At 46.4% G+C, this 15,242-nt stretch overlaps 1 protein-coding gene across 3 annotated transcripts in view; it reads right to left on the bottom strand.

Moving 5' to 3' along the window:
* The window catches only part of MGAT4B (alpha-1,3-mannosyl-glycoprotein 4-beta-N-acetylglucosaminyltransferase B), a 58,851-nt gene that overhangs the window by 15,808 nt on the left and 27,801 nt on the right, over positions 1–15,242 (bottom strand). For all 3 annotated transcript variants that reach the window (XM_043984672.1, XM_043984674.1, XM_043984673.1), the window contains exons 2-5: positions 5,234–5,419; positions 4,985–5,125; positions 4,680–4,813; positions 354–400 (exon numbers count right to left, since the gene is read on the bottom strand). In XM_043984672.1, coding sequence (XP_043840607.1) covers positions 354–400; positions 4,680–4,813; positions 4,985–5,125; positions 5,234–5,419 — 508 coding nt within the window. The remainder of the gene's footprint in view (positions 1–353; positions 401–4,679; positions 4,814–4,984; positions 5,126–5,233; positions 5,420–15,242) is intronic.

The raw sequence follows: 15,242 nt of genomic DNA, 5'->3' as shown, positions 1-15,242 counted from the left end.
TTGGGGCCTTCTCCCAGTCAGTATGTGGCTAAGTCTTCTCTGACCCTAATGATATTTTTTCAAGGTATTTTTGAAAATTTCCGTTTTTCAGTGGCCAGACTTCTGTTCTTATGAACTCTTGTGACCTAGTCTTTGTCTTGGTCCTTAATGCCTGCCCCACTGTGGACTCTGACCCCAAGCCTGGCTCCAGCCCAGCCCCTGGTCTATATGCAGTCCTGTAGCTGTAGCTGGTGGGGACCGAGCTCTCAGAGCCCTGGGAAGGAGAAAGGGACCCTGAGGGTCCCAGTACTATCTCTGCATAGCACCTGTAGCCACCCCCCCCACATCAGTATCAAGAGGCAGTCACTACTTACAAGGCCTTGATGTTCTCAGTCACCCCCATCGTGTACTGGGTATCTGTCTGTGGATGAAAACCAAGCAGTCTGAGTCTCGCACATTTCTCCCCGAGGCTGTGGAACCAGCCCACCCAGGACTACAGGCCTCCTTCCTTCAACACCCCACCACCACACTCCCCATCCTACCAACACGTAAGTACATTTGCAAGACATTTAAACTCTTGAATGTCATTTGGGAAAGAACTGAGAAGCCAGGAACAGTCAATACTGCTGTGTCATGGGGTCACATATTTAGAGCTGGAAGGGACCCGAGAGGATCAAACCCCTCATTTTTATAAAAACTAAGGCCCAATTTAACTGACTTGCCCAAGGTCACCAAAGTTATACGTGGCATGGCCAGGATTTGAACCCGGGTTTTCTGACTCCAAGTCCTTCACCCCCCCATTGGACCATGACACCAGTCTACCTGGGGTATGTGTGGGGTGGGGGAAGTTGGTGGAGAGGTCTTCTAGAATCATGAGCAAGAGGGAGGATCAGGAAGGGAAAAGTCTAGCACCTGCAAGCTTGTGGACAGATGCCAGAGAGCAAACACTGCTCAGCTGAAGATTTGCTCCGGTCTCCTCAGCCAACAGGAAGGCTCTTCAAACACGAAAGGATGGGACAAAGCCCATAAAGAGGAAACCGTGGCCTGCAGGAACTGAGGATGAGGGCCACCTTTGTATCCTCATGCCTGGTCCATGGCAGGTGCCTTATAAATACCTCAGAAACTTATTACTTATGGGACCCTGGGTGAATCTGTTTGCCTCAGTTCCCTTAGCTACAAAATGGGGATAATAATAGCACTTACCTCAAAGTGTCGTTGTGAGGAATCAAACGAGATAATAACTATAAAAAGCACTTAGCACAGGACCTGGCACAGAGTCGGGGCTGTATAAATGCTTATTCCTTTCCCCTCCCTCCCACCCTGCTGGCTGACCAACTAGCTGCCCTAGCCACTCTCCGGGAGTTCAGGATTCAGAGTTCAGACAGACACTCCAGGATCCAGAAAGAACTCCAGGATGAGATCACTGAGCCCCTGGGATGACTTCATTGAGGAATGATGGCGAACAAAACTGGAGATGGGTAACTCCTGTTCTTATTTTCAAAAGGAAGATGATGGTGAACTCCAGAAATTCCAACCTTGTAAGCTTCACGTTATGGGCCCAGCAAAATGGCAGAATGGATAACTAAGGTGATGACTCATGAGTGCTCAGAAAGGGAAAGGCAATGGGAAAGGAGCTGCCGACCAAAATGCCACCGTCACGAACAAAACCTGGTGGACCAACCTCATTTCCTAATCTTTTCGTAGAGTGACTAGGCAGGAAGATCAAGGAAATGCCAGAGACAATGTAAAGAACTTCAGCAAGACAGGTGACAAAAGTCTCTTATGCCACACCTCTGGACAAAATGGGAAGATGTGATGGGCTGGAGGACACCACGGGCATCTGGGTAACCAAATGGCCCAAAGAGGATGTGAGCTGACTCCCTCCTTGGGTTCTTGGGTCTGGACTAATGGGTCATCCTGAGGGGAGGTCTCTACTGGCAGCTTCCACCCTGCCTGGCTCAACATTTCTAATGACAATTTGGAGACTCTTCAAATGTATAGATGACATGAAGGCAAGAAATACAACTAATATGCCTGTAACAGAACTAGGGTGCAAAAAGATCTGGGTAACAACAATGGTTTGAAACCAAGAAAAGGAAACCACAGAGAATAATGAAAAGTTGGGCACTTAGGCTAAAAAAAAAATCTAACTGAACTGGCTGGTTCAAGATGGGGAGGACATGGCCAGATGGTAGTTCATATGCAGTGAACCTGGGGACAACTTTGAAAGGCCAGAACAATAATCAACACAGTGACCAACCAGGATTCCATAGGACTAAAGATGAAGCATGCTCCCTGCCCCCCCCCATAGAGAAGGACTCAGGGTGCAGAATGAAATAGGGCCAATATGGGGATTTATTTTGCTTGACCACACATATATTTGGTTTTCTTTTTTTTTCCAATGGTGGGTATTGTGTGAGGGAGAAAAAATAGATATTTATTACCTAAAAAAATAATCAAAAAATATTTTTTTAAATAATGAAAAAAAATTTAAAGAACTAGGGATTTTATCAACTATAAGCTCAATATGAGTTAACAGTGTGATTGGAGGCGGGGGAGAGGCAGCTAGGTGGTGCAGTGGATAAAGCACACAGGCCCTGGATTCAGGAGGACCTGAGTTCAAATCTGGCCTCAGACACTTGACACTTACTAGCTGTTGTGTGATGCTAGACAAGTCACTTAACCCTCATTGCCCCACAAAAAAACAAACAAAAAAACCTCTGTGATTTACCAGCCTTCCCCCTGCCCCCACCAAAAAAAGAAAAAAAAAGCAAATTAAATTTTATCCTTCATTAATAGCAGCAAACTAGTAATGAGAAGAAGAGAGGTGGCTAGTCTCACCGGACTCTGCCCTGATCAGGTCACAGCTTGAGTGCTGTGGTTCAGTTTGGGGCACAGCATTTCAAGAGGGACATCACAAAATGGGAGGGTGTCCAGAAGAGAGAAATGAGGATGGGGAGGGGGTTTGAAACCATGACCTGTAAAGATTGGCTGAAGCTAATCGTGAATGTTTCACTTAGAAAAGGGCTGTCCCTTATTCGTCCAAGAAACCAAAGATAAATGAGTGTGGAGCCATCCATAAGTAGAATGCCTCCAGTCCCTTCCTACCTTTCCATTCTTCTTACTCATAACATCCCTCTCCCAGCCCCACCCCTCACTGCTCTGTGATCCAGTGACCTCCCAAAAGCCTGGTCAGGTCTTCAATAATCCCCAGTGGCTTCCTGTCACCTCTAAGATTAAACAGAAAATCCTCTCTTTGGCATTCAGAGCTCTCCTACCTTTCCAGTCTTCTCACACCCTCCTCATTTCCCCTCCCGCCCCTCCTGGTCAGGGACAGTGGCCTCCTTTCTGTGCCTGGAACAAGACTTGCCATCTCCCGGCTGAGCATCTTTGCTGTCTGCCCCCCATGCACAGAAGTCCATTTCTACCTCCTGGCTTCTATCAATCCCAGCTAAAAATCCCTACCTTTTATGTGGGGTGGGGGCGGCCTTTCTTGATCCTTCTTAATTCTACTGTTCTCCCTCTGCTGGTTGTTGCCAATCTGTCCTGTATAGAACTTGCATGCTGTCTCCCTCATTAGGTTATGAGGTCTTTGAGTTTTTTTGTTTGAGTCTTTTTGTTTGTTTGGACTTTCTTTGTATCCCCAGTGCCATAAACATGTTATTTCAGGTGTGTCCAACTCTTCATGCCCCCACTTGGGGTTTTCTTGACAGAGATACTGGATGATTTGTCATTTCCTTCTCCAGTTCATTTTTACAGAGGCAATCAGGGTGAAGTGACTTGCCCAGGGTCACACAGCTAGTAAGTGTCTGAAGCCGGCTTTGAACTCATAAACATGAGTCTTCCTGACTCCAGGTCCAGCACACTATCCACTGTGCCACCTAACTACCCTTACCTGGAACACAGTAGGCCCTTGTTGTTGTTTGTCTGACCAAGCTCTAAGCATCACACAGCACTTGTTTCAACTGCCTTCATGGCCCCTGGAAGAAATCCTGCCACTCCACTGGGGCGAGTCTTCACATGCTTGGGTAGGCTGCCCCCTAACTTACCAATGGGTCTGAAGCCTGTCAGTTACCCTCAACCTGGTTCAGCCCGTCTGCTGGGCCGGTTTTACCAGGGTGTGGCCACCATGCGTGCTATAGCTTCTTGGAGGCACAGGTGAGAGTTGGGTGAAAAGTGGACACTCGAAGTGGATGAGCAGCCCTGAAGAGCAAGCCCTCACACCAGAGGTGCTGGTCCTCCATCAACACCCTATGCCCCAAACAGAATGCTGCACTGGGAGCTGGAGACGTGTGAGTTCAAATGCTGCCTCTCACACCGACTAGCCATGTGACCCTGTCGAGTCACTGAAACATCCATTAGGCCCTTATTGAATGTTTACTGATTGTGTCTACTAACCCTGGTCTAAAAGAAGTCATCAGAGCTGGGTGCTGGGGCCTGCAGGAAGAGAAGTCCTGTCTACCTGTCCTGGACTAGGAAGGGTGGCTGAGGCTCCCAGAGCAGGAGCTCCTGGAAAGGAACCAGGGCCAAGGCCATGAACCCTCCTAGGCTCTGCCTATTGCTCAGCAGGTCCTGGGGCCTCAGGGTTACACGCCTATGTACCCTGGGTAATGCATGCACACTCACGCAGGATCACAGACCCACACACTCTCAGAAACCTGCCCTCTCCCAAGGGCTTGGCTGTCTCTCGCCCCCCTCACCTCAGCAATGAGCACCACAATGACCGTGTCCTCCTTCTCCTGGGCGCTAAGCTCCGAGATGAGTGAGTGCAGTGTGTCCGTCAGGTACGAGTGCACCTCCCGCCGAACACTCGGGATGCCCATCACAATGGACACTGCAGTAGCCCAGGGACCAGGGCTTAGGGGCTTCCCTTGCCCCTGACCCCCCCACCAGAGCTTTTCCCTTCCCGCCCTGGCCCTACCCAGTCCCTGGACCAGCAACCCTAAAAGGCCTTTTCTCCTTCCCTACCCAGTCTCCCTCAGATGGCCCCTCCCTGCCCAGCTACCTCCAGTTCGGCCCTGGCCCACGTGTAGGGCTGGCTGGAGGCTGCTTTCCTTGGACAGCAGGTGAGGCAGGTGGTGGAAGACGGTGGGCAGGTGCATCACATGCTTGTGGGTGACATTCCACAGCTTCAGCCTGGTGTCCTCTGGGATGGAGGGAGGAAAGGAAGGTGGCTCAGATACAGGGTCCCCAGTCCCACCTGGGCCCTTCGACCTCTTCCCAGGAGCCAAACCCCTGGTCCCCGACAACTCACCAGACAGGTGGCCCCAGGTCCGGTTGCCGTCCACGTCCCGCAGGGCCTGCTTCTCCGACACAGCCCGCTTGATCTCATCCAGCACCAGGTTCAACTCCTTGGAGCGCTTCAGGCTCTCTTGTTCTGCAGCGTGCAGGCGGTCACGGAGGGCCAAGAACTCCCGCTGATACACCTCTGCCGAGTCACCTGCAGGGTAGAGGAGCCAACGGGCATCAAGCAGTGACAGGTAGACCCACTGGGTCATCATGCTACATGTCTCCACTCCCTCCCAACTGGAAAACTGGACCCCCATACCTGGAACCGTCCCCTGATCTGGGCTTCCACCACATTCCCTTGGCCATTTCCAGACCACATCTAGTAACACTACCTTGCCTTCCCCCCACCCTTTTCCAGCTTCCCTTTATGTATTGCCCCCCTCCCCATAGGAATGTAAGCTGTTTGGGGGCAGGGACTGTCTTATTTGTTTGTATCTGTCTCACCAGTGTTTAACAGTGCCTGGCAACAGCAAACATTTAATAAATGCTTATCTATCTAATTACTTATATATCAACATGTTGCTTCCCTTCCCCTCTCCCCATCAAATTCCAGGGTAAGCTCCTTAAAAGACAGAAGCTGGGTCCTGTTGTTTTTTACCCTAGCCCAGAGTAGGGTGTTTAATAAATGCTTGCTGATTGACTGATCAACCTCCCTTCCCCAACTCAACCCCACAGTAGCCCATCTGTCTTTGTCCTCGGGTCTCACACCTTCTCGGGGGAAAAAAAACCTTTTCCTCTCTCCTTCACCAAGTTCCTCACATCTTCTCCTGCCTCCTTCATTCCTGCTCCAGGCCCTCACTGCTCCCACCCCTGCTTGGTGCCTCAACCACAAGACCCTCCTCTTTCAATCCATCCTCCCCCCAATCTTACTATGGCTGCTCTGAACCTGCAGGGGCTTCCTCTCTGCCTACAGCCCCTTATCCTGGCATTCCAGTCCTACCAGAGTCTGGCCCCAACATATCTGTCCCACAGTCTTCCCACTCCCATAGGTAACATTTAGAAAGTAAGTTATTGGGGCAGCTAGGTGGCGCAGTGGATAGAGCACCGGCCCTGGAGTCAGGAGTACCCGAGTTCAAATCCGGCCTCAGACACTTAATACACACTTACTGGCTGTGTGACCCTGGGCAAGTCACTTAACCCCAATTGCCTCACTTAAAAAAAAAAAAGTAAGTTATGTGCATGGTCTCTTTAGAGATGCAGGCTGCAGGTGTTAGTATCTGGATTCAGGATTCAGGAATCTAGCTTCAGGAGAAGTGGGCTCCTTGTCTTCTGCTGCATATGCATGGCCTGTCTCTGGCTTTACTGTGCCAGGAATATGGGCAGAGCCCTTTCCTCTCACTTATCCAAGTTGTCCTATCCCATCCTTCAAGGCCTCTAGTCCGCACAGACCTACTTCAGGAGCCCTGACCATTGCAAACCTTACAGATCTCAGGCTTCTCTCAACCTCTTCAACACTTCACAGTAATAGTAACAGTAACAGCATAGTAATTACATTTATATGGAGCATTTTGCAAAGCACTTTACAAATCTTATCTCATGTTATCCTCCACCTACCCAGAGGCAGGTGCTTTCATTATTCCCATTGTCACAGTGGAAATAGGTGGTGGGGTTAGGTATTCCTCTGTAAAGAATTATAGTCTTGCACAAAGTCCAATTAGAATAAAATGGTCTTTTATGTATTAAACAGAGAAGTGTTTCCACCATCTACTTGGCAGTCAGAGAACCTGGGTTCAAATCCCACCTCTGACATTTATCACCTACACAATGCTAGAGCAAGTCAGTCTCACCGGGTCTCAATTTCTCATGTGTAAAATGAGGGGGAAGGACTAGGAAGCTTCTGAGGCCCTTCCAGCTCCAGATGTAAGTCTTTACTTTTCTTTGGATTCCAATGTTGAACACTGTGCCACACAGAGTAGGTACTTAACGAATGTTTACTGATTGACTATCTGACGCACCTACTACCCTGTTCTATGGGCTGAGCAGACCAAGATAAGAATAAAACTCTTAAGTGCTTGACAGTCTACTGGCAGGATCTACTCTTTACCCAAATAAGCACAGGAGAGGGAAAGCTGAGATGGGAGGGAGAGAATGAACAATGGGGAGCTTCAGGGAAGGCTTTGGGGAAGCAGTGGTACTTAGCCAGAGACTTTTGGAAAACAAGAATTCAGATCAAGGGAAATAAGGATGGAGCTTATTCTAGGCTTGTACAAAAATCAGAGAGGTGGAAGGTTAAATTTATGAAGGGAGCCGGTTGCAGGCACATCTGGCTGGAAAGGAGAATGTTTAAAAGGGAGCAGTGTTAGGTGAGGATAGAGGCAGACTGAGAAGCGGCTTTGATGGGAGGCTGAGGAGGTCTGGGTTTCCTCCCAGAGCCACCAAAGGTTTGTGAGTAAAGGAATGAAAGGCCGAACTGAAGTTTAAGATTATTTCAGCTCCTGAGCGGATGGCGAGGACTGAGTTAAGGCAAGGAGAGCAGCTGGGAGGTTGTTGCGACAGTCTAGTAGAGAGGTGATGAGGGCTCAAACTGGAACATGACCACATGAGCCAAGAGAAGGGGCTATAGACGAAAGATGCATGGAGTTAGAACTAAAAATAACTTGGCAAGCCACTGGCTATGGGAGAGTGAAGGAGAAACAAGGATGACTCCAAGGTTATTAGGTGAGGTAACTGGTTCCCTCAGTGGAAATGCTGAAGGCTGGAAGAGGAGCTGATCTGAGTTCTGCTTTGGACATGTTAATAGATCTTCCCTAAGTATCTATTGGTTGATTTTCCAAGGATGTGTGAGAAGATCAAGAAGTCACTAACGATTTAATTCAATATACTAAGCGTTTATTAGCTTATTATGTAGACCATCTGATTTGAAGCTGGGAAGGGCCTTAGAACAAAGAATATTAAGGAAGGGAAATTAGGACACAGAATGACAGAGCTACAGAATGTATGGGAGAACATGGAATGTATGAGCAAGAAGGGCCCTTAGAATAGAGAATGTTGGGGACAGCTAGGTGGTTCAGTGGATAGAGCACCGGCCCTGGATTCAGGAGGACCTGAGTTCAAATCCAGTCTCAGACACTTGACACTTACTAGTTGTGTGACCCTGGGCAAGTCACTTAACCCTCATTGCCCCGCAAAAAAAAAAAAAAAAGAAGAAAAAAAAGAATATAGAATTTCAAGGTTGGAAGAGACCTGAGAACACAGATTGATAGAACCAGATGGAGACTTGGATGTTATCTAGTCCAACACCACAATTTTACAAATGAGGAAGCTGAGGCCAGAGAAAACTGACTTCCCAAAGATCACACATTAAGTTCAGGCAGAGCCAGGTCCCCAATTCCACATCCATTTACCTTTCCATTGCACCACATGCTCTGATCTATTTGGGGTTTTTTCTTTTAATTATTTATTTTGAGCATTCGTTTAAAAAAATTTTTTTTGAGCTCCAAATTCTCTCCCTCCCTACTCCAATTTTTTTTTTGGTGAGGAAATTGGGGTTAAGTGACTTACTTGCCCAGGGTCACACAGCTAGTAATTGTTAAGTGTCTGGGGCTAGATTTGAACTCATATCCTCCTGAATCCAGGGCTGGTGCTCTATCCACTGCACCACCTAGCTGCCCCTCCAATTAATTTTTTTTTGGGTAGGCAATTGGGGTTAAGTGACTTGCCCAGGGTCACACAGCTAGTAAGTGTTAAGTGTCTGAGGCTGCATTTGAACTCAGGTCCTCCTGACTTCAGGGCCAGTGCTCTATCCACGGTGCCACCTAGCTGCCCCCCCTCCAATTAATTTTAAAAGCCATTTGATAAAATCAAATATTTTATATAACAGTTCCAGGCTCATATGGGTAATCATTAAAAAAACCAGCAACACCAAATCCAAAGCATGCCATGAAATGTCCTAGTAATCTAATTTAATAAAAGTTTCACCTGACAAGAGTATTATTAACCTGAATATATGCACCCTGTAAGACCACAGAGCATAGGCTTGGGGACTTTGGGATACTGGAGTCACTGAGTAGAATTTTTTTTGAGAAGTAATATGGTATGCTGAATAGTACACTGAACTTGGATTCAGGAAGAACTGGGTTCAAATCCTGACTCAGATGCTTACTAGTTGTGGCATCCTTAGAAAGTTACTCAGGATCTCTGTGCCTCAGTTTCCTCATCTATAAAATGAGGGGGTTGGACTCAGTGGCCTCCAAAGTTCCTCCAAGCTTTAAAATCTGTGATTCTAGAGTCCTTTCCTTTTGCAATTTCTACTAAAAGGAAAAAAAATTTTCCTCCTTTATTTTGCAAAGAAATCACTGGCTTTACTAACATTTCCCAAAGGCATTCCTCTAGTCTACAAACCATTGCTGGGGTCTCCAGTGTGCTGTAGCTTGGCCTAGGGGCATAAAGATCTGGGTTCTGCCCAGCTTGAGGCTCCCCTCTGCCCAGGACAGGCAATGTGTGTGTGGCACGTTGTGACCAGGCAGCGTTTGAATTAGAAATGACAGTTGTTAGTTTTCTCCTTAGCACTACTAAAGAGGCAGGGCAGATGCTAGCCTTGGACCAGGATTCAAATCCTACCCTGATATTTATCAGATGTCTGACACATCCCTCTAACACCAGCTGAGAGAGCCCCAGGGAGCTGGCTTGCTGTAGAAGCGAATTTCCTCAATCTCTATAAACCTCAATTTCCTCATCAGTAAAGTGGGGGGGATTAATACCTTCAGTACTAATCTCATAGAGTTGTTGGGAGGTCCAAACAGGATAATGTAGTTCAAGTGTTTTATGAACTTTACAGTAACATGTTAATTTTCTTATTATTCCTATTTGGCTTTTAAAGCCTTTCACAACCTGGCTCCAGCCCATCTTTCCAGACTGACTTCACATCATTCCTCTTCATACACTCTAGGATGCAGCCAAATTGGCCCGCTAGCTCTTCCCCATCTCCCAAATCCATGACTTTACACAGGCAGTCCCCAGTCAATGACTCAATAAACATTTATGAAAGGCCTACTATGTGCCAGGCATCGTGCTGATCACTGGGGATCCGATGAAAGGCAAGAAGCACATTCTAAATTGGGGAGACAATGTGCAAACAGCTATGGACAAACAAGTTATACACTATATAGGATTAACTGGAAATAATCAACCGAGTTAAATGACTGGGCATTAAGGGGGATCTGGAAAGGCTTCCAGTGGGAGATGGGATTTTAGCTGGGACTTGAGGGAAGCCAGGGAAGCCAGCAGCTGGAGATGAGGGGTGGGGTACAGCCAAAGAAACTCCCCAGAGTCAGGAGATAAGGGTCTTGTTCAAGGAAGCGCAAGGAGGCCAGAGGATCTTATATTTGATTCTGTAGGTGATGGGAACCACTGGAGTTGATTGACTAGATATGGCCAGTGTTTGCACTGATATGGCTGAACTCGAACTTTAGGAAAATCAGCTGAGTGGAGAATGGGCTAGAGTGGGGAGAGACTTAAGGCAGGGATTCCCAGGGCATGAAACACACTCCCACCTCAATCTGGAGTTTTCTTCAAAGTTGGGGTCAAGTGCTCCATTGTGGAAGAAGCCCGGCCTTATCCACCTCCCCCCCATGAGGTGGCCTCATTCCCCCTAAGGCTATTCTGCGTACATTTTGTATTTAATTTCCTGTGGATAAGGTGTTTCTCCATCAGACTGTGAGCTCACTGCAGGCAGGCTATATTTGTGCCTTTCTTTGTAATCAGAATAGTAAGCCCTGAAGAACCACCCGTGGACTCCCCCAACACAGTAGTAGTACATAAGCTTTTTCATTTCTGTCTCTGTATCCTCAGTGCCTAGCACAGCATCCATCTTACCCTTGACACTTAATAAATGCTTGTTGAATCAATGATCATCATCATTATTATTAGCTCCACTGTGTTCTGTAGTGCAAGATGAATCACTAGGCAGTGTTGCCACCACCTAAGAGGAGGAGTAGCAGGGGCCAGTGGGAGGGGGCAGAAGGAGAAGGGGGGGGAGTGGGCAAATGCAAGGAAAAGCGTGACTGAGGGTGACAGTGGGTGTGATATTTCTTCATGTAACCAAATGACAAAGCTTTCCTAGGCTCAATTTTCTCACCAATAAAATGGGAATCAGAGTATCTACTGAGAAAAAGCATTGCATCACAGAAAACGTAGTCCTAAAGAATGGAGAAAAGGGAAAGAAAACAGTGCTGGACTTGAAATAAGAAAGACCTGGGTTCAAATCCCACCTCTAAAATTATTATCAGTGTAACTGCAGGTAAGTCACTTAACCCAAGATTCACTTTTCTCATCTGTAAATTAGAGAAAACAATACTTGGGGTAGCTAGGTGGCGCAGTGGATAAAGCACGGACCCTGGAGTCAGGAGGACCTGAGTTCAAATCCAGCCTCAGACACTTAACACTTACTAGCTGTGTGACCCTGGGCAAGTCACTTAACTCCAACTGCCTCACTAAAAACAAAACAAAACCAAAAAAAAGCAATACCTGTAGTATCCATCTCACACTGATATTGTGGGGCTCAAATGAAACAATGCTGGGAAAGCACTTTGGGACATTTTAAAGCATTTATATGTGCCATTGTTGTTATTAGATAATGGAAGATAGGATGAGGAGCAGGGGAGCAAGGGTATTCCAGATCAAGAAATTCATTTTTAAGTTATAAAATGCTGGTGGGGAAGGGAGCTGAAGAAAGACATTCAGGTGGAGTATTATGAACTTCACAGGTGTTCTAAGGGACAAATGAAATAACATGTGTAAAGTTCTATTGTTGAGTTGTTTTAGTCATATCTGACTTTGTGACTCTGGGTTTTTCTTGGCAAAGATGCTGGAGTGGTTTGCCGTTTCCTTCTCCAACTCATTTTACAGATGGGGAAACCGAGGCAGACAGGGTTAAGTGACTTGCCCTCGGTCACACAGCTAGTACGTGTCTATATTCAGGAAGGTAAATCTTCCTGACTTCAGACCCAGCGTTCTATCCACTGCACCCCCTAGCCCTTTATCACCATAACTATCACCCTGGCTACTGAAGCTAAACAGAAGATTGAGCTTTCCAAAGGGCAGTTCGCTGCTTCCCTCTTCCTTAAGAGATCCTTAGTACCTGGAACCCAAAGCCTGCTCTAATTAAGTGCATAGGTCTAGAGAAGTAGGATATTTTAGACTTCAACTAGTGTGAAATGCACCTCCCCTCTTTTGTTGAGGTGCAATGGAAAGACCACTGGATTTTGAGTCCAAGAACCTGGATTCAAATCCTGGCTCTACCTCTTATTTCTTACTTGTGTGACCTTGGGTCTCAGTTTTCTCATACGTTAAGTTAAGGGACAGAACCGGATGGATTATCAGAGTCCTTTCCTCCTCTAAATTTATGATCCTATGATGTACCGGTTGGTTTTACTTGGTTTTCTTTATGAAAAAGGAAGCTGCACAGGAAGGAAGAATAGGGCCAGAAATAATTATAGCTGTAAAACATGTATGTACATATGTATGTATGTATGTATGTGTATATATGAAAATGTGCTGTGTGGTAAAAGGTAGAAGAGAGGGTAGAAAGAAGTTGCTGCAGATCCCTAGATTTTAGTGGGGGGGAATTAGGAAACAAACTGTCACAGGAAACATTAACAGAGGGTCTTCAGGGAGGATTTGCTGATCCCAGCCAACCTCTCTGAACATCCTGTTTTGCTGCATCTGTTGAATGTTTTTATTTCTTGTTTTAGGGGACTAAGCAATAAAAATTCCTTTTTTTTAGCTTGAGCTTGGACAGGCAGATGGGAGGAAGTTTTAAACAATAACTAAAATGAATACAGCACTTTAAGCCTTAAAAAGATATATTCAAGGGGCAGCTAGGTGGTGCAGTGGATAGAGCACCAGCCCTGGAGTCAGGGGGACCTGAGTTTAAATCTAGCCTCAGACACTTGACACTTACTAGCTGTGTGACCCTGGGCAATTCACTTAACCCCAATTGCCTCACAAAAAAAAAAAAGAAAGAAAGAAAGGAAGGAAGGAAGGAAGGAAGGAAGGAAGGAAGGAAGGAAGGAAGAAAGAAAGAAAGAAAGAAAGAAAGAAAGAAAGAAAGAAAGAAAGAAAGAAAGAAAGAAAGAAAGAAAGAAAGAAAGAAAGAAAGAAAGAAAGAAAGAAAGAAAGAAAGAAAGAAAGAAAAAGATATATTCATTTGATCTTTACACCATTCCTGTGAATCCCCACTGTACAAATGAGAAAATTAAAGCTGAGTGAAGTTAAATAACCTTCCCTACTACTAAGTACCCAAAGTAGCATGCAAATTCAGGTCCTCCTTAGTCCAAATTCAGTACCACCTAGCCACCTATCTTTTTTCTAGATATGGCACAGTGGATAGAGTGCCGAACCTAGAATCAGCAAAACTCCTCCTCCTCAGTTCAAATCTGGCCTCAAACATGTACTTGCTGTATGACCCTGGACAAGACACTTAACCTTGTTTGCCTCAGTTTCCCCATCTGTAAATGACAAACCACTCCAGTATCTTGGCCAAGAAAACTTCAAATGGGGTCATGTAGAGTTGGACATGACTGAAATGACTCAACAACTTTTTTCTACAAGTATGACTGCCCTTTCCCCAGGAAGTTCCTGACCCCCAAAGAAAGCAGATCTAAGGCTTACCCAAGAAAAGATTAGTCCAGTGACTGGATGAGTCTGAAGGCCACACAGCAAGAGGAGCCCCCTACTCCAGGTTGAGCTTCAATCTTCCTTTTCCCTTGGATTAAACCTTTATGTGAGGGTATGGATTTGCAGGGGCTTCATGCCTCCCCTAGACCAGTGAGTATCCCCAGGGAAAGAAGGACCAGAGTCGGTGGCACATCTTGGCCATTCACAGTGGATGTGACTCCGGAACCTCCTTGACCTGCCCAACTCTGAACAAGTTTCCTGGGTCCATCCCTCTAACTACTGTAGAGGCAGCTACCAGGGGATGGCTCAAACATCCAAGCCAACAAGGCCAAAGTCAGAGAGTCAATTTCCTCTGTTCTCCAATCATAGAATGAGGCCTGAGTTTCTGACCTGTTAACAAAGGATGTAGGGGAGAACCTAACCATAGCCCCACAAACCCCACACACTGGGCTAAGGTAAACCAGTGACTGCTGAGGGGTCTCTCTTTGTCATTTCCTCTCTCCAATGGCCTTCTTGACTTTTTCAATCCTTCCTCTTCCCTGAGGTTTCTGGTGACATGGTTATCTCTCAGCTCTCTTCCTCTCTTCTCAGTCACCTTTGTAGGATCCTCATCTGTGTTCCACCTCACCATGTGCTCTGTGTTGGTACCAATCTACTTTTAATACTCAGTTTCTTTGATTTTAACAGTACCCAATGATTTAACTATTATGAAAGCAACTATTAACTTTCTATGAAAGCAACTCCCAGATCTAAGCGTCCAGCCCTCCACTCTCTCCTGAGCTGGTCACCTCCAGACAGATGTCTCAAATTCAACATGTCCACAACATAATTCCCTGTCGTCCCCCCAAAAGCACATTGCTCTTGGTTTCTTACCGGTCAAAGGCCCCACCATCCTTCTATCAGCCTGATTCACAGCCTCAGACTCATTCTTCATTCTTTACTCTCCCCTTCACCATCCTTATCCACAATCAGCTGCGAAAACTTCTGGATTAACTTTTGTGTCTCTCACATCTGTCCCCTTCTCTTCCTTTATTCAGCCACCAACCTAGTTCAAACCCTCATCACTTCTCTTGCCAAGGCTATCACAACAGTCTCCTTAATTGGTTTCCCTGCCTTTAGATTCTCCCCTCTCTCATCCATCCCACAAACAAGGGCCAAAATGATCTTCTTAAAGTACACATCTGATTATATCACTCAAGACTCCCTATCCTAATTCCTAGAGCACATAATGCAATTCTTTCTCTGTGTGTCTCTGTCTCTGTCTCTGTGTCTCTGTCTCTCTCCCTCCCTCCTCTACACATTCTGTTCCAGCCACCCCAGCCTATCATCTTCTACCTCTGCCCTTATGTAAATAAGCC

The sequence above is a fragment of the Dromiciops gliroides genome, chromosome 2, assembly GCF_019393635.1.
Source record: "Dromiciops gliroides isolate mDroGli1 chromosome 2, mDroGli1.pri, whole genome shotgun sequence".
Classification (NCBI taxonomy): domain Eukaryota; kingdom Metazoa; phylum Chordata; class Mammalia; order Microbiotheria; family Microbiotheriidae; genus Dromiciops; species Dromiciops gliroides.
This window is presented reverse-complemented; position numbering and strand designations above follow the sequence as displayed.